General features: G+C 47.6%; 1 protein-coding gene across 2 annotated transcripts in view; it reads left to right on the forward strand.

The window, feature by feature from the left end:
* The window catches only part of LOC138468214 (xanthine dehydrogenase/oxidase-like), a 1072878-nt gene that overhangs the window by 261403 nt on the left and 790360 nt on the right, over positions 1–21115 (forward strand). For both annotated transcript variants that reach the window (XM_069608673.1, XM_069608674.1), the window contains exon 6: positions 7071–7132. In XM_069608673.1, coding sequence (XP_069464774.1) covers positions 7071–7132 — 62 coding nt within the window. The remainder of the gene's footprint in view (positions 1–7070; positions 7133–21115) is intronic.

Raw genomic sequence — 21115 nt, forward strand, 5'->3', positions numbered from 1 at the left:
GTCCCGGGCCGGCTCCAGCCGGAGTTGTAGAACGTTGCGGGGGGGGCGGGCACACGCCCCACCGTCACCCGGCGGGGGCCTCACACCCCGTCCGAACTCCCCGTGGGGGATCGGGGCCTTTACTGGGTACCCCTTGGAGGGGCACCGGGAACCCGGAAGCCCGTAGGGCTAGTTTCGTGGGCTTCTTTGAGTCTGCAGGGGGGGAGGGCGATCTAGATCCAGCGCCCGACCAGTGGTGGCCTAGCTGTTTGTCCGTGGCTTTTTTTTTTTTTTCCCCTCCTGGGGGGGGGGGGGGCACCCCCGGGCGGGCACACGCCCCACCTTCGACAGGCCAGGGCCTCACACCCAGGTAACCCCCCTGTCTGGTGGTGCTAATGTGTTGGGGGGGTAGGAGGCAGCTCGTACCTCCGGTGTGTTGCAGGGGTCCGCACCCGCCGGCTACAGGCGAGGGGAGGGCCTCTCACCATGGCCCGCATGCCTGCGGGGAGCGGTCCCTGGACCTCCTCTGGTTCTGCTGTCTTTGTCTTTCGTTGAGCTGTGGCAGCCCGCGTTTGAAGATCCAGGGGGGTGGGGGGGCCTCACACCCCGACTCGCTCCATCAGCCTCGCTCAGTCCTCGTGGGCCGGGGGGGAAGCACAGGTCCCCAGAGCCCGCCTCGGGCCTCCGGACTCCGGGTGGGTCCCGCCGTCCTCTGTTCGGGGGAAATCCCTGGGCGTATTCCGCAGGGCCGGGGTGAAGCACGTGGTGAGGAGGGAGCGCGTCTCCCGGACCACGGTGATGTCTTCGGGCCGCCTCAGACCCGGTCCCCGTACCAGGTCGGGGAAAAAAGCTAGTCGAGGGGAGGGGGGCGGGCCGGGCTGTGGGCCCGCCAGGATGCGGGAGGGGCCCGCCTCTCCACCGGCTCAGTGGCCTTCCGGGCCGCGCTCTTCTCCCAGTGCGGGGAATCCCGGGTCCCGATCTTCCGATTCCCGGGGACCTCGGATGCCGCTCTTTCGCCTGGAGGGTGCCCAGGGGGGGCGCCCGGCGAAATCGTTGGGGTGGGCCCGCCGAGGGAGCTTGGGGGGGGGCTCAATCCCTTACAGAAGCCGGTCACGCGGGAGCTACGCACTCAGGCAGCCATTGCCTGTGCGCCCCCTGGTGGCCTCCCACATTCATGCATTGTTAATGCTTTTCTACCGTAACATTCAAGTACTATCAACTTTCAAGGAAGTTAGTTTGGTAATGTTGTCCCACTTCCGTGCATGAAAATAAACACATGTAAAATGAGATGCAATTATCCGTTTTAATTCCCATCTTGCACTGTTTGCCCTCTAAAAGTCAAAGATCAAACAACCAGAAGCAGGCCTCAATTTATTATAAAACTCCAATCTCATGGAGGCCCTAAATCATGCCCTAAAAGCCGATATCTTGCCTGGTGCCTTTTTGGTTTACACTTTTCCGCAAAAGCATCAATCTGTGCCTTGAAACACTTGTGTAAAGGCGCATTACAAATGCCATATCATATCATATATCATATCATGAAAATGTCCTCCTATACCATATTGCAGAGATTCATTAACTCACTATGATGTTGCATTATATTACATGTTTCAGCTAAAAGTTGCCACACATAAGTAAAACACACCCTGAATAAAAACATTATTACATATCTGTAATCATTATATCAGACATGGTAGTCTATTCTATTATGGAGCGTGTGATGCCAATAATTGAATGAAATTGCAATGGCCGAATGAAAGAAATATTTACCGTCTACAAAATGGCTGGTACTCTAACAAGCTTTAACAACAAGAGACTCATTTGCATCATGGAGAAACTGATTAGCACCAGGCTCTTCAGCATATTTCTGCCCTCTTAGCCATACCAAAAGAAGCACATGAAACAGACATGAAAACACATGAAACATGAAACAGACGCCTTTTCTCCCTCTACCTCGAAATGATAATTTCTAACTGCAAACTAGTGGCAGGATAAAATGTGCCTGTCACCAGGAGATGCAAGGGGCTTCATCACTCATGGGGCCTCATTATAACTTTACCGGTCCGAAAACAATGGTGCCGGTAAGCTCACCGGCACTGTTGTTTCCGGAACGGCAAAGTACAAGTCTGCCTGCCTGAGCCGCTGTGCCCGACAGGTCTGACCCTGCCGGGCACAGCGGCCACGGTAGGCAGACTGTCACGGAAGCACTGGCACCGTTAGCAACGGTGCCGGTTCTTCTGTGGTTCCCATTCCCATAGAGTCCAGTAGGACTCTATGGGAATGGGGATTTACAAGTTACCGGCACCTGACTTCCCGGACCACCAGGATTGTAATACCCCGGTGTTACCGGGAAGTCAGGTGCCGGTAAATTATTCAGAGTATGGCGGCAACCTGCCAGTAGCACTGGCAGGGTTACCACTGGACTCGAATGAGGCCCTCATTACGAGTTTGGCGGTAAGCAGTAAAGTTGGCACTAACTATGTAACCACTACACCAAATTACGAGTTTGAGCCTTGAGTTGAGGATTTGCCTCCAGGAAAATCCTGGAGGTAAATCCTCCAACTCCCTGCTGAAAAATCTGCAGAATCAGCAGAATTACTGCAGTGGAAATTCCGCTGCAGTAATTCCGCCAAAAAAACCCAGTTGAGTCCAATGGACTCAAGTTGAACCAAGTTAAATTTGGAATTACACCACCACCATCTTGTAATCTGGTGGAAATTCCACTGGACCAAGTGGCTGTAGCAGTAATTTGTTTGGGTGCTATTCCAGCGGATTTACCTCAGGGATAGCGCCCAACTCGTAATGAGGCTGTGTCTCTTGTGGCACTATGGTTCCACTGTTTTGTTGTAGAGTGATAGTCGGTCCATTCAGAGAGCTTTGAAGAGATGAGATGACATGCCTGGCAGGATGATCAAGCCTCACTGTAAGTAGCCAGCTCCAACTCTCCACCAGCCAACTCTTATGACATTATTAAGGAATTATGGAAACATGCCATTGTGAATATGAGAGCAACCTAGACGATAACTGCTCCCAAATGCTTTCCTTGGTGCAACCGTTCTGTTGCTGTCCCTTTCCTCTGGCACACCGCTATAAAGAAACAATCAGTGCAAAACTGCCCAGGACAGTGGGCCTCATTCTGAGTTTGGAGGTAGCCATGGCGCTATTTGCGCCATGGCTGCCTCCAAACCCGTGTCTGGGTCCAGTCTGGGTGAATGGGGACTTACCAGGACATTCCGACCTGTGCGGACCCCGAAAGTCCCCATTCACCCAACCATTCCCCATTCCTATTTGAGCCCCCATAGGGCTCAATGGGAATGGGGAAGGCGCTAATTACGGGCCCATACATTGTGGGCCCATTATTAGCACCCTGGTCCCTTAACGGGACCCGCAAAGGACGTGTGGTCAGACCACACAGCCTTTGCGGGTCACGCTAAGGGACCTCGGAATTGGACGGTAAGTGTTTAAAGGCACCGGTCTCCTTACCGGTGACCGTGTCATGATCTCTGCTTCCAAAAGGTCAGGGTTTTCCCAACTCCCTTGGAAGCAGATCCATAACCCAGGTTCCGAGTGCCAACCAGTCCCAATTGGGACCTTTTGGACCCAGTCCTGGCGCCAGTGGCACCAGGCTCATAAATATGCCCAGTCCCAGCGCTGGAAGCGCCGGGCTCATAATGCTTGGGTGGACGTACCTGCAGCAGACCAGGCTGCTTACTTGCCTGCCAGTTGAGTCTCTGATCCTCTTCTGTTTGGAACTACTTTTCCTGTTGGGTGGGGCAGGAGCCACTCCCTAGATTCAGAACACTGGAACTCTTCTGGAAAGCAGGAACTCTTTTCTTACCTAGGCGTGGCTGTGGAAGGAGACACCTAAGCACTACAGGAGGCTATTTAAACCACACCCGATGGATGAATCTTGCTTTGCATTATTCTGCATCCTCAGCAGCAGAACGCTCATCGTGTCTTCTGCACCTGATCCTGGGCCTAAGGAAAAAGGCTTACCATTCTGAATCCAGTCTTCAGCAACACCTATAAAGACAAGAAAGAACAGGTTAGCATTACGGTCTTCAGTGATAGCTCTTCACTTACCTTGTCCATCGGCTGTCACCAACGCCTCGCGCTGCATTCCGGCTTCTGAAAGACAAAGGCTTACCTACTCTTCGTGCGCTCCGGAGGTCTTCACACTGCATTCCGGCATCTGAAAGACAAAAGCTTACCAACTCTTCGCACGCTCCGGAGGCCTTCGGCGCTGCATCCCGCATCTGAAAGACAAAACAAGGTGCGTTTAAAGACATTGGGGAACTTTAATACTCACGTGCCATTACTCCTTTCCACATCTAACCCAGTGGGTATTCCGGCACCCTGCAGCCGCCCCGAACTTGTACCTGCAAAATAAAAAGACAGTTAGAGCGCATCGTGAAGCAGGCAACAAGCGCTTACTTACGTGCTGTCAGGCGCTTCTATTCATCACACGGGCTCCATCTTCAACTCACTTCAGCCCGCCATCCGCCATCGCCGGAACCCTGCAAAACAAGAGACATCATTACTAAAGACTTTAAAGACATTAGAATTACTCGAAACTTACCGTTCGTGCAGTAAACGACGGACAGCAGTCCTCTGAAGTCAAGAGGCCTGCTCCCCTTATCCAGTGAAGAAACTGGTTACAGCACCCTGCCTCGAGGCAGATGGAGAGCACGGCGTTCACTTACCTAAGACATCTTACCCTTCGAGCCAGACATACAGTGCACAGAGGTCCAGCCCAAAGAGCCAGCCGTGTGTTACACATCACCTTTGAAGATACGGTATACGCCCAGTCAAGACCGGCGCCTCTACAGGAATCAGGTGAGCGTTACAGACCGTTAACCCTTACCGCCCAACTCAGAATGAGGCCCACTGTATAAGCATAACTTAAAATACTAGTTGGTTGTTAACCACAGAATTAAATAATCGTTGAGATTAACATCCATGGCGCAAGCATATGCACGATGCAAATTTACAAAATAGCTGCAACAACATTGAAAACGGCACGAACAGTGCACTTGAAAACGACATGAAATTTACAAAAATTGCATAAAGGTAGATTAAGCCAGAAGACTTTTTTGCCACCACCAAAATACTTACTGGCCACTGCCGATGTTCTGGAGTTTATTAAACCCTCTTAAGTAAATCCTTCTGCCACCTGGCAGGAAGGGGATGCTGCAAGCTCTCCTATGCCCTCTGCTAGACAGGGAAACCTCATGGGAACAGCAAATTCAAACTTTTGGCTGTATGGTTGAAACCTCCACATTTTGCAGTACGCATCTCTTAAAGTATATAAGGCACCACCATGAGTACTTCTTCCATAATGCTTACCATGTGCCAATAATTTTCCTAAAAACAAACTTGTATCAAATTCTTTTTTTTCCGGAATATTTTAATACATTTTACAACCTATGGGGCTGATTTACAAAGAAGTTACTATGGGCCTCATTACAACCCTGGCGGTGCCGCCGGAGTTGCATTTTTTCCGGCACCCGTGAATGGGCAAGAACCGGGTCATGCCGAGTTAGGTGGACCCGGTAATTACCCAATTTCAGGTGCCGGAATCAAGGGCCTCCTCATCCCCATTCCACCCCATAGGGCTGAATGGGGATGGGGACGTCGGATGCACCGGCACATTCAGAGTTGTCCCGGTGCATCCGACGTGCTCTGCTCGCGGGTGCCTGTCAGCCTGCCAGGAAAAACCTGGCGGGCTGACAGGCACCCGCGACCACAACACGTAGTATGACGGTCCGGGAACTATGGTACCGGCATGCTTGCTTGTACCGTAGTTCCCAGACCACCTGGGTCGTAATGAGGCCCTATGACTTACTATGTATAACTTAAACCTGGAAAATGTTACTCTATTCACGTTGAATTTACTATGAATACCACTGAAATACTCCTGATTTAAATCCAAAGAGGGCCTTTCCATACAACAAAAAAGTCACTGTCAGTAAGTCCATATTACTACTGATATACTCATTACTAGAGTAAATCAGAGTTACCGATCAGTCAGAACTAAGGGCCTCATCAAAAGTTGGGTGGAGTGGTAAAATTGCAGCAGTAACACTATTACTGTCACATTACTGATTTGCCCAACTTTGAGTTGGGCGATAAGTTTGAGATTTACCTCCAGCTTTTAGCTGGAGGTCTATCTGGCCACTTTCTGTTCATTTCTGGCAGACTTACCGCTGTGCTATTAGCACCATGGAAATAGTGGCGAAAATGGCCCCATAGAGTCCCATGGACTCTGGAAAAAATGGGGATTGACAAGTTTGCCGCAACTCAGGATCCAGTGCTAATATCGCCAAACCGAGTAGTGGTAATGCTATTTACGTTGGGCGGTATCCCGGCAGATTTACCGCTGGGATACTGTCCAACTTGTGATGAACCCCCCGAGTCAGAATTACTCCTTGCGACCAGGAGCAAGTTAAGACTAGGGCCTCATTAGAAATTTGGCGGTAGCCTTGCCGGTAAAACCTCTGGCGTCTGCGAATGGTCAATTACCGGGTCATTATGGCCCTGACGGACCCGATAATTGCCCGTTTGCGGGCGCCGGAAAAAAGATGCTCCCCATTCCCATTCGACCCCATAGGGCTTAATGTGAATGAGGAGGTCGGATGCACAGTCCCGGTGCATCCGACATGCTGTGCTTGCGGGTGCCTTTCTGCCCGCCAGGTCTGACCTGGCGTGCAGAAAGGCACCCGCAAGCACAACTCGTATAGTTTGCCCGTCTGGGAACTACAGTACCAGCATGCTTACCAGTACCGTAGTTCCAGGACCGTCAAACTTATAAGGAGGCCCTAAGAGCTACAGGGAGTGACTTCCGTGTAAATTGAGTAGTCCTCTCGAAGTTGAAGGCAAGGGGGTGTAAGTGTACCGCCTTTGCCAGCCACCCCCATATCATTTGCGTAAATGTACACAACACCTAAATCAATAAAAACAACATCTTTGTGTAGAACATATCCTGCCCTTCCGATCCAAAGGAAAGTGTGCTGATTCGTTATGATACATTTGCACATATTATCAAGAAGAGCTTTTATTAATTGCTGCACATTTTTACCCCGTTCTCTCAGGAAATCTCTGCCGCTGCACTGGATATAGACCCATCCTTGAAGGTTACCGGACGTTCTCAAAGGTAGGCAAACTTCCAATAATGAAAGTCTGCTAAAACATATCCGTTTGGACATGGAAGAACATGGAGCTCTTCAGAAATAAATTGATAATATTAATTTAATTATACGGTTTGTACATTTGCAAAAAAATATATCCTATGTTTCATTTTATGTTATGTCGCCTAAAAGCACCTCTGGAAATTGATGGAGGGAACATCCTAGTTTTTCATTGTGGCATGCATAGCACTTCAAACGCTGGCCTTCCCAGAAGCGTTTTTCTTATCCTTTTTCTTATCTCCCTTTGTGTTCGCTGGACTTTTACATATTTATTTATTGGGTATTTATAGACACAATGGGCCTCATTACGCGGTAGGCGGTAGCCATGGTGCTATTAGTGCCATGGCTGCCCCCTTACCGCATTCCGGGTCGGGTTCCCGAAATAGGGACTTTCCGGGTCATTCCAACCTTGGAGGACCCGGTAGGTCCCCATTCCGGGAACCATTCCCCATTCCCCATTCCCATTCGAGACGCCATATCGCTCAATGGGAATGGGGATGGAGCTAATAACGGTACCGCAATTTGCGGTACTGTTATTAGCTCTGAAGTCCCTTAACGGGTCCCTTCCATAACGCATTGTAAAACCAGGCGTTAAGGAAGGGAACCGCTAAGGGACCTCGGAATAGGGTGGTAAGGGATTACCGGCACCGGTGCCCTTACCAGTGCCGGTAATCCCTTACCGCCTAATGCGTAATGAGGCCCAATGTGTTTCGAGAAGCAACAAGACAAGATGGCGGGGGAAAAAAAGGGTAAGACAAAACAAAAACAGCCCTACTAGGCCTTGTGACATTCGGATCGTGAAAATGCAGTAAAGAAGTGCCTCTGAGAGAGGAGGGGTGGTGCTAGTCAGGACAGACGGGCCGATGAGAGAAATCGAGTGCCAGGAGAGGCCAGGTGGAGAGAGAGGGCTGGGCATGGAAGGTCCACGAGCTAAGTGCGAGGGAGGGGGTTGGTTGGAAGGGCTAGAAGGGTGCAGGCCCAGCTAGGCTAGTGCGGGATGAGGACCTGAAAGGGAAAGTGCCAGTTGAGGGGGGTGTCAGGGGAGACTGGTTTAGAGGGGCCTGGTGCCCTATAAGACTGTGAGGTTGCCAGTCAAGAGGCAGACAAGAAACATTAGCATGGCAGCGGAGAGGGAAGGAAGACATGAAAAGGAAGGTCTTGAGAAGCTTCTGCATTTTAAGGAGATCCAGCTCAAGTCTGAGATGGGCAGGGAAGGCCATTCCAGAGCGAGGCACCAGCGCAGGGGAGAGATCTACCCCCCACTCTCTGCTTGGAAAAGCGTTTGATCTGCACCGAGCTAGAGCTCAACAACTGAAGGGCTCTAGCAGGGAGGTATTTAGGGAGAGGGAGTTCGAAGTAGAGAGATCCCAGCCCCCTGAAATCCTTGTTGATGATGCAGAGGCTCTTGAACTTAATCCGTGCAGCAACTGGGAGCCACAGCCTCCCTGCCACTCTAAAACTTGAGGAGAACCATCTCCGGTTCCAGAAGCATCTCAAGACCTTCCTTTTTGTTTCTGCCTTCGCCCCCCTGTCCCCTGTTGATTCTGTTCTCCCTCTGCACTGTGCACCTGGCCACCCTCTGTCCTCCGGACCCAGGTACCTTCTCACCCTGCCACCCTACGCACTGCCTCCGGGCCATCCCTTGCACTGGGATCTGTATCTGTACCCAAACAGCCTCCCAGGGGTGTTGCTAGATCTGGAAAAGGTCGGGGCTAAGCTAATGTCGGGACTGTCGGGTCTCGGGGCTAGCTAACCTTTTTGGTTGTAGCCCCTGAGCTTCTATCCGGGGCTACAACCAAAAAACCTGGGTCTATAGCCCCCTAAGCCCACCCCTAGCAACGCCTCTGCAGCCCCCCTTTTCTTCCGGCACTTATCAGACCTACCCAGTATGCTGCCTTAAACCCAGCACTTGCCACTTGCTGGCTGCACTACCATTGTTTGTTGACTTTATTAATATTTATCTGTTTTCTCCTTGCTCCGCACTGTCCATTTCTCCCCCCTTCCATGCACGTCTCCCCCTCCCCCTCTCCCATGCACTTGCGCATTCTCAATGTCACTGGGCCTAGTAAGATTGTTGTTTTGTTCTCCCCTGTTCCCCTTCCCTTGCCTTGTCACGCTCTGAAACACTTGTGTATGAGCGCAATTGAAATAAAATATCAATTTCAATTTCAGTGCAGAGATTTTAGGGCTGGAGAGATGAGGTCCCTGGGCTTGAGGCCAAGGATAAGTCTTGCAGTCCTGTTCTGGATTAGTTGAAGGGGGCGAAGGGAGGAGTGTGACAGATTGAGGAACAGGCTGTTGCAGTAGTTCAGCCTGGAGAGGACCAGAGCTCTGGAGACATTGAGTTTCTGAGGGAAGGTGAGGAAAGGGAGAGTGCCTCTGAGGTGGTGCAGCTGGAAGTGGGCCTTCCTGGCAAGGTTCGATGTGTGAGGAGAGCAAGAGAGAGAGGAGTTGAAGATGACACCAAGATTTTTTGACACACAGGATAGTGAGGGGAGGGGACCCATGGAAAGCGACTAGAGTGTGGGAGGGAAATAGGGAGCATGGGCCCCAATGAGAAGTATCTCAGTCTTACTGGCATTAAGTCAGAGATAGTTAGCAGAGCACCATGCCTGCATGGCAGACATGCAGTCAAGAATGAGAGAGGAAGAGGAGGAGGCAGAGGAGGGAAGCTTTAAGGAGAGCAGCGTGTCATCCGCATAACAATGGAAGTTAGGAGAGAAGGTGGAAATCAAATAGGCTAGAGGGCCCAGGTAGATGTTGAAAAGCCAAGGAGAGAGGATAGAGCCCTGAGGGTCACCACAGAAGGAGAGTGAGATGGTGGAGGGAAAAGGGCCCAGTTGAACCTGGGAAGTTTCCGTTCGAGAGGAAGGAGGGTAACCAGTCCAGAGTAAGGTCAGTGATGCAAAAGTTATCACAGAGCCGATTTATCAGGGTGGCGTGATTGACCATATCAAAGGAAGAGGATAGGTCAAGAAGGATGAGAATGGAAGGAAAACTGGAATCAAGATTAGAGAGAAAGCCTTAACAGGTGTTCATGAGAGCAGTTTCCATGCCTCTGCCAGCTCTGAAGCCACACTGGTAGTCGTGGAGACAACCAACAGATTCAGTGTGGTGGATACACTGAGAGATGGCCAGCTTCCAAGGAAGGGGATAATAAAGATAGAGTGGTAGTTTGCCGGAAAGGAAGGGTCGGCAGAAGGCTTTATGAGTAGAGGGTGCAAACGGAGTGCTTGAGGAGTGAGGGGAAGGATCCAGTGGCAAAGGAGTGATTGCAGAAATCGGCCAAGGGTGGGGCAAAGGTGTCTGTTGACCCTCATAGTTCTGGAGGAGCAGGGGAGCACCTGTTTGGATGAGACATTCATAGAGCAGACGTGTTTAGAAACCACATCAGGTGTTATGGGACAAATAGAGATAGAATGAGGGCAGGAGGAGGGGGGCCAAGGGAGGCCTGAGAGATAGGGCTGGAGTTTGTCGAACAGAAGGATGGAAGGGATGGCGGCCAAGGGAGGCTGCTGGTTAATACAACAGCAATTTGAAAAGTGGGGTGTGTAGTAATTAAGCACAACGTAGTAATTATATTTTTATGTAGTTTATTTGATGGAAGTCCCCAACAGCCAACCTCCTTCACACAGGCATCTTCTTGTATGATTCTGGGGACAGGTTCCAGAATAATACAAGAAGAAGAGTCTAAATAGAACTGAACACCAACACTCCATATTATAACATCTCCCCCTCCACATTATTTATGAATGGTGTGAATGTAAAGAACTATATACAAAAGATACTGATGGCAAACATGGCCATCAGTTTGAATAAAACTATATACAGAAGTCTTATACATAACAACATGACTTATACATTTCTATCTACTACCCATTAATTCTTAATAAAAGGATACAAGTTGTAACTCCAATGACAATGTAAGGACGTTTTTTGGTTCAGTAGTAAATAAAATCCTTCTTAAAATTATGTACAATTCTCCTAGCTCTCGAAGATAAGTTATTGTTTTCACATGGAACTCTTGGAATCTTTCCATTGGCATACTTCTCCACCATGCCACCAACACTTGGAAAAGTAACATTCTCATTAATATCACTCGCTTGTCCGGATATGTCTTTCTGTAATCCCTGCATGGGGGACTGATCAGTAGCATTCCTCATCTGATCTTCTCTCTTTGACAATATGATATCATTACATGACCACTTGTTACCATCTTCCAGAATTACTGACTTCTTGGAACATTTAATCACCCTCTGGGGAGGTCGGAATTTGGATTCTCCCTTCATAACTCTCTTGGGTTCTTTTACCCTAATCCAGTCTCCACTTGTGATTTTACTTTCTTTTACATGCTTCTGACTATCATAGTATTTCATGTATTGCTCTTGCTTCCTCTTTACTTTCCTTACTATTTCATCCATATCAATGTTTTTGCTTTTCTTTATATTCATCCATGCAGGTCTAAGCCTGTTGGTGGCAATCCTCCCTCTCATCAAGGTGAACGGTTCCACTTCTGTCACTGAGTGTGGAGTGACTTTATATGTGTTCAGTGCTTCTTTAAGTGTCTCTTTCCATGGCAAGCTATTTGTAACAGCTAGTTGGACTACACCTTTTATAAAACGATTCATTCTTTCTACTAAGCCGTTACCCATAGGATGGTACAGTGCCATTGTGCTGTGTTTAATGGCACGTTGTTTAAGGAAGCACTGAACTTCTTGTGACATAAATTGAGCTCCTTTGTCGGATATCAACTCCTGTGATTCACCCTCTCTATTGAAAATGTCTTCCAAAACTGTTGTAACTTTCATGGCAGAGACAGATTCTTCAATTATACCACACTCCACCCATTTGGAAGTATAATCAACTAACACAATACAATATATCTTCGACAGTTCTAGTATCTCATATGGGCCAGCTATGTCAATAGCCAACTTTGTCCAAACAGAATCTGGTATGACTATTGGTTGCAACGGTGTGGTCTTGGTTAACTTTCCTTTATCGTTCACCGCACATGCAGAACATTCTTTGACCAATGTCTCTAATTCGCTCCACATGTTGGGCCACCAATGGGTTTCTATGACCCTTCTCTTTGTTAAGCTCCTCCCTACATGCCCTTCATGAGCGATTTCCATGATACTCTCTCTTAATGTTGCAGGAGGAACAATCCGATCTCCTCGATATATTCATGTATCATCACATGAAATTTCATCTTTTAACTTTTCCCAAAATCCGATGTCGGCATCAACATCCTTCCAACCGCTCTCCACTGCTCTCCTCAAATGTCCTTGTTCAAGAACTAGTTTCATGGCCTCAATCCATTCTTCTTTCCCAAAACTGGGATGTACTTGTGCAATGATGCAATCCATGTCCTGATCTTCTATCCCTACATCACCATCAACATGGTCTTTTACCTCATCGTCACATGGCAAGCGAGAAAAGCAGCCGTCCACTACATTTGTTCTTCCAGGAGTGTACTTTATGGTCACATTATATTGCATTATAATCAAGGTCGACCTCTTGATGCATGGGGATGTCAAATGAGGGTTCTTTGGGTTTAATACATGAATGAGTGGCTTGTGATCTGTCTTGAGTTCAATGGGAACCTCCATATAAGCCCCTTGAAATGTTCTAAAATCCACTTGACTGCTAAAGCTTCCTTCTCAATAGTTCAATAATTTCTTTCTGCCCCAAAGTCCTGGAAGCGAAAGCAATTGGAACAACAAAACCATTCTGCACTTGTTCCAAAACGCCTCCCAACCCCATGTTGCTGGCATCCACTGATACTGGGCCTCATTACGACCTCAGCGCTAAACCATGGTGCTATTAGCACCATGGTCCATGCCGGGGTCCGCCATGGTGAATGGCGGAATTACCGCCCCATTCCAAGGTTGGCGGGGCGGTAATTCCCCATTTACCATGGCCCCTTCCCCATTCCCATTTTTGGCCCATAGGCCTAGGTCCCTTTGCGGGTTGTTTTTTTAACGCCTGCTAAAAGCAGGCGTTAAAGTGCAACCCGCAAAGGGACCTCGGAATCAGGCATTAAGGGTTTAACGGCGCCAACACCTTTTATGGCGCCGTTAACCCCTTAACGCATGGGTTGTAATGAGGCCCACTGTCTTTCCTGTCTGGAGCCTGTACCAGCATTATTTCAGAGGACCACCTAGGTGCAGGAGCCCCCAACACTGCAGGAGCAGTGGGCTAGCCCTCCACCAGAGTGCATCCACCTTAAGGTAGGCTCCCTGCCTATTTTAGCCCCCTTGGCTCGAAAATCCCACCCACTGAAAAGTGCTCCTCCTAGCCCCATAATTACACATGAGCAGTGTAAATTATATTTTTATTGAAAGAACAACATAGAAAGCGCATTTCAAGCTTTTTTTCTGTGCCTCCATTGGAACACATGAGGTGTTCCTGCTTCAACATGGTCGCCAAACTCCTCCTTGCCAGGAAGGCAACCACATGACATCCAGGAGAGCCCCCATTGGCCAACTGTAACTACAGAAGGCCAATCAGGTGCCGGCAGGCAAACGCCGACCCCCTCATCCAAAGGATCCTCATCACAAGGAACTTTTCCTGTCTGGAGCCTGTCCGGAGGCACCTGAGGCCAGGGCTAAGGATTCTGTCCATTTTCTGGTAAGCCTGCCCTGACCCTGCAGCTTGCCCACACCTCCTCAGAACCTAACCTTTCCACTTAATCCCTTCATGCAGTACACCTCACGGGTGCCTCTGCTTTTCACTGACTTTGGACAATTGCTTGCTATCACCTGGTCTATTGTTGATATATAATATCTCACTATACTATTAAGCGTATTTACCAGTATTGCTTATCCGCTTGTACTGTATCCTCTTGTGCAGCCAACTGCTGCATATTATGCCCTGCCACCATTTAGCCTCTGCCTGCCCCACTTAGAAAATCTAATTTAGGCATTGTATTTTGTTGAACTGCCACTTATCATGCCCTGTCACCATTTAGCCTCTGCCTGCCCCACTTAGAAAATCAAATTTAGGCATTGTATTTTGTATAACGGCTACCTATTATGCCCTGTCACCATTTAGCCTCTGCCTGCCCCACTTAGAAAATCGAATTTAGGCATTGTATTTTGTATAACTGCTACCTATTATGCCCTGTCACCATTTAGCCTCTGCCTGCCCCACTTAGAAAATCGAATTTAGGCATTGTATTTTGAATAACTGCTACCTATTATGCCCTGCCACCATTTAGCCTCTGCCTGCCCCACTTAGAAAATCGAATTTAGGCATTGTATTTTGTATAACTGCTACCTATTATGCCCTGCCACCATTTAGCCTCTGCCTGCCCCACTTAGAAAATCGAATTTAGGCATTGTATTTTGATGAACTGCTACCTATTATGCCCTGCCTCTGAACTACATAGCACTAGTCGCACGATCCCCCCCTGTCATTTCTGTCACATACCAGCTGCACACACCAGCAGCACACACCAGCTGCACACACACACACACACACAGCCACTCTCCACAATCATGATGCCCAAGAATGCACCTCCCAATCATAGCATAGTTTCACTCTCCCGCACTCTCCCTGCCACACTCCGCTCAGCCAGCCTAACAGCCATCCTTATAGCCCTCACTATAATGGCCTCGATGCCTCCCCACATATTGCCAGCACACCTCACCCAGCGCCCGGCACTAAATTCACATGCCGCAGCACCAGACTACAACATCACACAGTCTCGGCCACCTAGCCTAGCCACCAGACTCGCAATCTCAGAAATCGATCACTTCCTAGGTATTTACTCTGCTCACCCACACCCATCACGACTAGAAACACCAGATTAGGCACCCGCACTGCACCACTACCCCATACTAAAATTAGCATAGGCACTGACCCTCTCCCCCACCACCCCAACATGCCTCTACACTACTTCACACTAAGCTCATCACTACCACACACCACAACAAGCACACTTCACCCCATACTAGTACAAACAAAAACATCAAAGGCACACAACACCCACCTCTTCAATGTGCACTACTGAACGTACGCTCCCTACCTGCACATGCCCTCGAGATAAATGATCTACTATCCACACTTAATCTGGACTTACTTTGCATCACTGTATCCTGGCTCAATGATGCTTCCTGCCCAGCCATCGCTCTAGCCCTAACCACAGGCTACACCATCCTTAGGCAAGATAGATGTGATAAGATTGGAGCGGGAGTCGCCCTTATCCACAAAGACTCACTATCCATCAGATTAGCAGACCATAGTACATGGGGTGGTAATGCTGATATGCTATCAGCCAAGTTTACGCTCTCCCCCAATAATCTAATCAACATCCACATCCTATACAGACCTCCCGGACTCCCAGCTGACTTCAAGAGCACCCCTCCCATCGACTCAGCAACAACATTAAAAAGTCCTCCAAAATCCTTCTATTAGGAGACTTAAATTTAGGATACAATGATCCTAAGGATAAATCTGCAGCAACCCTAGCTAAAGAACTCGCAGACTCAGGTTTCTCCCAAAGAGTCCTCACCCGACTCACTCCAAAGGCCGCACCCTTGACTAAGTCATGGATCACAACTGTGCATCCAACATTACCTCAAACACTGCCCTTCCTTGGACGGACCACACATGCATCGAATTCCTCATCCCCACCAACCCTAAACCTAAGACTCTCACCCACGCACCACCTCCCACAATAAGAAGTTCTAAAAAACTCAACGCAGACAACCTGCGTCCCCACCTTAAAAGCCCCTGCTTAGCACCACCTTTTTCTTAGGACCCAAATATACTATCAGCTATCATCAATGATGCTCTCCCCAATGCCATAAACTCTATAGCTCCACTTGAAAGCAAGAAGGAAAAAAAATAATTTCACTGCAACTCTTGGTTCTCGGAAGAACTCCAAACCCTCCGAGCTCAAAAGCGCCAATCGCTTAAAAACTGGCAAACGGATCCGAGTGATCTAAATAAGAGCCTCTTCAAACAAATAGCCCTCCAATATAAAAAAGCCATTTTAGCAGCAATATCCAACTCCTTCAATGAAAGGATCTCAAAGACCAACTCCCAAGCTAAAGAACTATTCGCAATCTTTAATGAATTAGTCACTCCTCCGGCTACCGCTGACGAGATAACTAAAGACAAAGGGCCTCATTACCCGGTAGGCGGTGAGCCATGGCGCTGTTAATGCCATGGCTCATGCCGGTAAAATCCCGGCACCACCTTGGTGGAAAGGGGATTTACCGCCCCATTCCAAGGTTGGAGGGGCGGTAAATCCCCCTTCCGCCATTGCCCTTCCCCATTCCCATTTCTGCCCCATGGGGCTCTATGGGAATGGGGAAGGCGCTAATTACGGCACCGCAATTTTGCGGTGCCGTAATTAGCTCTGAGGTCCCTTAGCGGGTTGGATTTTAACGCCTGCAAAAAGAAGGCGTTAAATCCCCCAACCCGCAAAGGGACCTCGTAGTAAGGCGGTAGGGATTTACCGGTACCAGTATTTTACCGGTACCGGTAAATCCCTACCGCCATCCGTGTAATGAGGCCCAAAGCCTGGTGTGCCAGCATTCAGTGTGCCATGCTCAACAAAATAGAACTCCTCCAGAATGAAATCCAAAACCACTGCAAAGCCCTCCCAAACCAAAAAACCAACCGCCCTACACAAGACAAGCGTAGTAATCTCAATCACGCTCAATTCTCCTTCAGAAACGTCACTGAACCTGCGGTCCTTAATCTCATCAAAAAACCTCAAACCATCCCTCTGATAAGCAGACATTTGCCCTCACAAAATCTTCAAGGAATGCACCAATGACCTAGCACCCCTGATTACTGCCTTCATTAATGCATCTTTCCAAACAGGAACTGTCCCAAATAATCTCAAGGAAGCCTGGGTGCGGCCACTTTTAAAAAAGGCCACACTTGACCCAGCGCAATCCAACAACTACAGACCGATAACGACAGTCCCGTTCCTCCTAAAAATCCTTGACAAAGTAGCTCACATCCAGATCCAATCATACATAGAAGCTAACTCCATACTAGGCAAAAGACAATCTGGATTCTGTGTCGGGCATGGAACAGAATCTCACAGATCATGGGCAAAGGCAAACCTGCCTTGCTCCTCCTCCTCGATCTATCAGCTACTTTTGACCTGGTATATCACCAAACACCCACCACTCACCTCACCCATGCAGCCCATTTCTCTAATCAAGCAGCATCCTGGATCACTTCCTTCCTTGAAGGAAGCGCCATGAAGGTCTACTATGACACAGCTAACGCAGATCCTACCACTATAAACTGTGGTGTCTCCCAAGGATCTTGTACAGCCCCCACCCTCTATAACCTCTTCACAAAACCCCTCTTCGACCTACTTGACTCCATGGGTGCTGCATATACAAACTATGCAGATGACACTCAAATACTTTTACCCCTATCTGGACTCTATCAACAACACGCCACAGCCATTCACAACATCTATGCCACTATCCAAGATTGGATGGCAATCAATGGCCTCGGTCTTAATGGGGAGAAGACTGAAATTCTCATCCTGGGCCAGACAAACACATTATCGAAACTAAGCCCCCAATACAACAACTTCAACATAGACAACTCACCCATCCCCGTATCATGATCTGTCAAGACTCTTGGTGTTCACATTGATGCAAATCTATCAATGAACAAACAAGTCAGCGCCATAGCCTCTGCATCAGCGTTCAGCACCAAACTCATCAATGCCATTAATCCCTACTTATCAACCCCCAACCTCTTGGCCATAGCTAGAGCAACTATAGGAGCCAAACTCGATTATTGTAACGCCCTTCTAGCTGGCACCTCCACCAAAAACATTCACAGACTGCAAACCAAACAAAACAATGCCCTCAGAGCCGCCATGAGCATCCCTAGAAGAGACCATATATCCCACGTCAGACGTAAAGCACGGTGGCTCCAGGTCAAAGACCGTATTACTCTGAAAATCCTCATCATCACTCACAGGTGCATCAACAAAACCGCTCCAGCATACCTATCTGAAGCAATATCAAGGACCACATCCACTCGCTCCACCAGAGCTCAGTACACCAACCAGCTACACATACCATGCATAAAGAGAGCCACAGCGGGAGGTCTAGGCTTCTCCTATATTGCACCGAAACTCTGGAACTCACTCCCTGCCCCCCTTAGAGCTGAAACTTCCATCTCTGTCTTCCGCAACAACCTCAAGGCCACTCTCCTCAACTAGCAAGTGGAGGACTGCCTCCTCTACTTCTGCCATGTATATTGTAATATAACACAAATGTAATATAACTGTATTGTAACCTGTTTATATACTGCTAATGACTATGTAACTATATTGCAACCTGTATATATATATTGCTAATGACCATGTAACTAAGTAACTAAGCTTTGTACTGTAACAAGTGCTACGATGTCCTCGGCTTTTGTGCGCTATATAAATACAAATAAAACAAAACAAACAAAACCATAGTCTTGGCACTATAATCGAACATTTTAAGAGCAGGCGCTTTGTTGATCAACACTTTGATTGTATCCAGCTCCTTTTTGCATCCTTCAGACCACTCAAATTTTGTGCCTTTAGTCATTAATCTTCTCATCTCAGTTGTCCTATCTGCATAATGGTCCACGAATTTAGAATAATATTCTGTGAGGCCCAGCAAGCTCCGAAGTTGGTCTTTATTGACCGGATCAGGAAGTTTGAGAATGTTATTCCTTCTGCATTGATGGGATGACCCAGATATGTCACTTCCTTTTTTTTTATCTTACACTTTTCAATTTTTAAGGTGAGACCTTTCTGCTGTATAACTTGCAACACCCCCAAAAGCTTGGCATCATGATCTTCTTCTGACATGGCAGACACTAATATATCATCCTGAAAATAGTATACACCTCTTGGGCCACTGAAAAGATGTTGCATCAGTCTCTGAAAAACGGCGGCTGCCGATGCCAAACCAAATGGCATTCTTTTTTAACGAAAAGCTCCTAAGGGTACTATAAATGATGTAAGTTGTCTGGACTCTTCTTCTAAAACAACTTGATGGTACGCAGAGGATCTGTCTAACGTAGTGAAAAACTTTGCTGGTTCATGGTGGTGAGGGGATGACGATCTACCCAAATATTATTGTTAAGATCTCTCAGGTCAACGCACATTCTAATCGAGCCTTCTGGCTTTCTTACTAAAACGATCGGTGATAGCCAATCAGAGCTCTTTATTGGTTCAATGATATCTTGTGAACATAATTTCTTCAGTTCTCTCTGCAAAGCTTCTCTAGTGCCAATCTGAATGTTCCTTACTTTATGTACTACAGGTTTTTCACCTCTCTTGAGTATTATGCAATGCTTGAATCCTTTAAGGACACCAATATTATTATTGAATACCTTGGGAAAACTCTTTGCCAGATTCTCAGCAGAGTCACAACTATTGTTCATTATACTTAGAATTGGCACATTCTCGCCAGGGTGTATTCTAATCTTCAATGATGCTTGCTCCCACCAACCAACTATTGAAAACCCTTCTTCAGCCACATACAGCTTACAATAAGTTTTCCTTCTTTCAAAATCCAAGTGCACCCAGGTATATCCTACAATATTGATTGGTGTCTTACCGTACCCAGTTGCTCTAACTTTAGTCATATGCAAGTCTTCCCTTTTCTTTCCTAATACATTTAGATACGTCTCCATATCCACCATCGTGTACGGAGACCCTGTATCAACCATTACCTGTAGAGTTATGCCATTAATGGCCATGGCTACCCATGAGCCAACTGTGCCTCCAACTGGTGTGAGGGCCAATATCTGTACCTCCTCTTCGAAGCTACTCGTGATGGCCACCAATTAATTTGACCCACCAACTTCTTCCAACGCTCTTACACTTGTCATGGCACCTCTCCCAAAATGGCTGTTGTTCCTAGTAGTGTTATAGCGTGAATTCACTCTGCCTCTTCCCCTGACGTTGCGACAGACCTTACCAAAATGGCCCACTTGTCCACATTTATAACACTCAGCTGATTGGGCTGGACAATCTTTCTCCATATTTGCATGTCTATACCATCCACATTTAAAACATCGGTTTTGTGACCTCTGGAGCATTTCTCTACTCTGTCTGGGGCTTATACCAAGATCAGATTTCACTATCCTCTTTACAATGTCAACTAAGGCTTCTTCATCTTTATTAAATCCTCCATCACTTATGTCTTGCACAGCCTTAATGTCAATACTTTCTGGCTTGCTTTGCACTTCCTTCATACATTTCTCTCCCAGTTCAAACGATCTGGCTATTTCAATTGCCTATTCTAGTGTTGGGTTCTTCGCTTGCCATAGTCGCTGATGAATTTGAGCATCTGCCACGTGTAGGACCAGCTGATGCCTCAAATACTCGTCTGCCACACCTGTGAATTCACATGTCGATATAAGGCCTCTTAACGCAGCAACATAAGCATCTACGGACTCACTTTTGTTTTGTTTCCTAGAAAAGAATCTGTATCGCTCTAACACAATGTTTGTTTTGTTACCAAAATGTTTGCTCAGTTTTGACAGTGCAGTCTCATATTTCCTGACACTAGATGCGGAATCTCCTGATTCCTCCTCCGTGTCATTGGAATCAGGTAAAGTTCTAAATGTCCTCAGTGCCTCTGCACCCACGCAATTGAGGAGGGTGGCTTCATTCAGGTCATCATTGTATTTAGCCCCCCCCCAATTGCCCTCAAGTAAACTTGGAAGTTATCTAGCCATTGTTACCATGGACAAACAGGAGATCCGGGTTGAGCTAAGAATTTCATTGGTGCCACAATGTTTTGCATGTTGGAGATGATTGTGGGAAATTAAGCACAGTTGCACATTGACTCTTCCAAAAGAGAAAGAAAATGTTTTATTTATTTATGTATTTATTTATTTTTATGTGCCTTTCAAATGCTCATTTGTCTCTTCTTTGTCCTTTCCTTCTTTTTATTTTATTTGCAGCA

Source organism: Ambystoma mexicanum, chromosome 4q (assembly GCF_040938575.1).
Source record: "Ambystoma mexicanum isolate Mex_15411 chromosome 4q, UKY_AmexF1_1, whole genome shotgun sequence".
Taxonomy (NCBI): Eukaryota; Metazoa; Chordata; class Amphibia; order Caudata; family Ambystomatidae; genus Ambystoma; species Ambystoma mexicanum.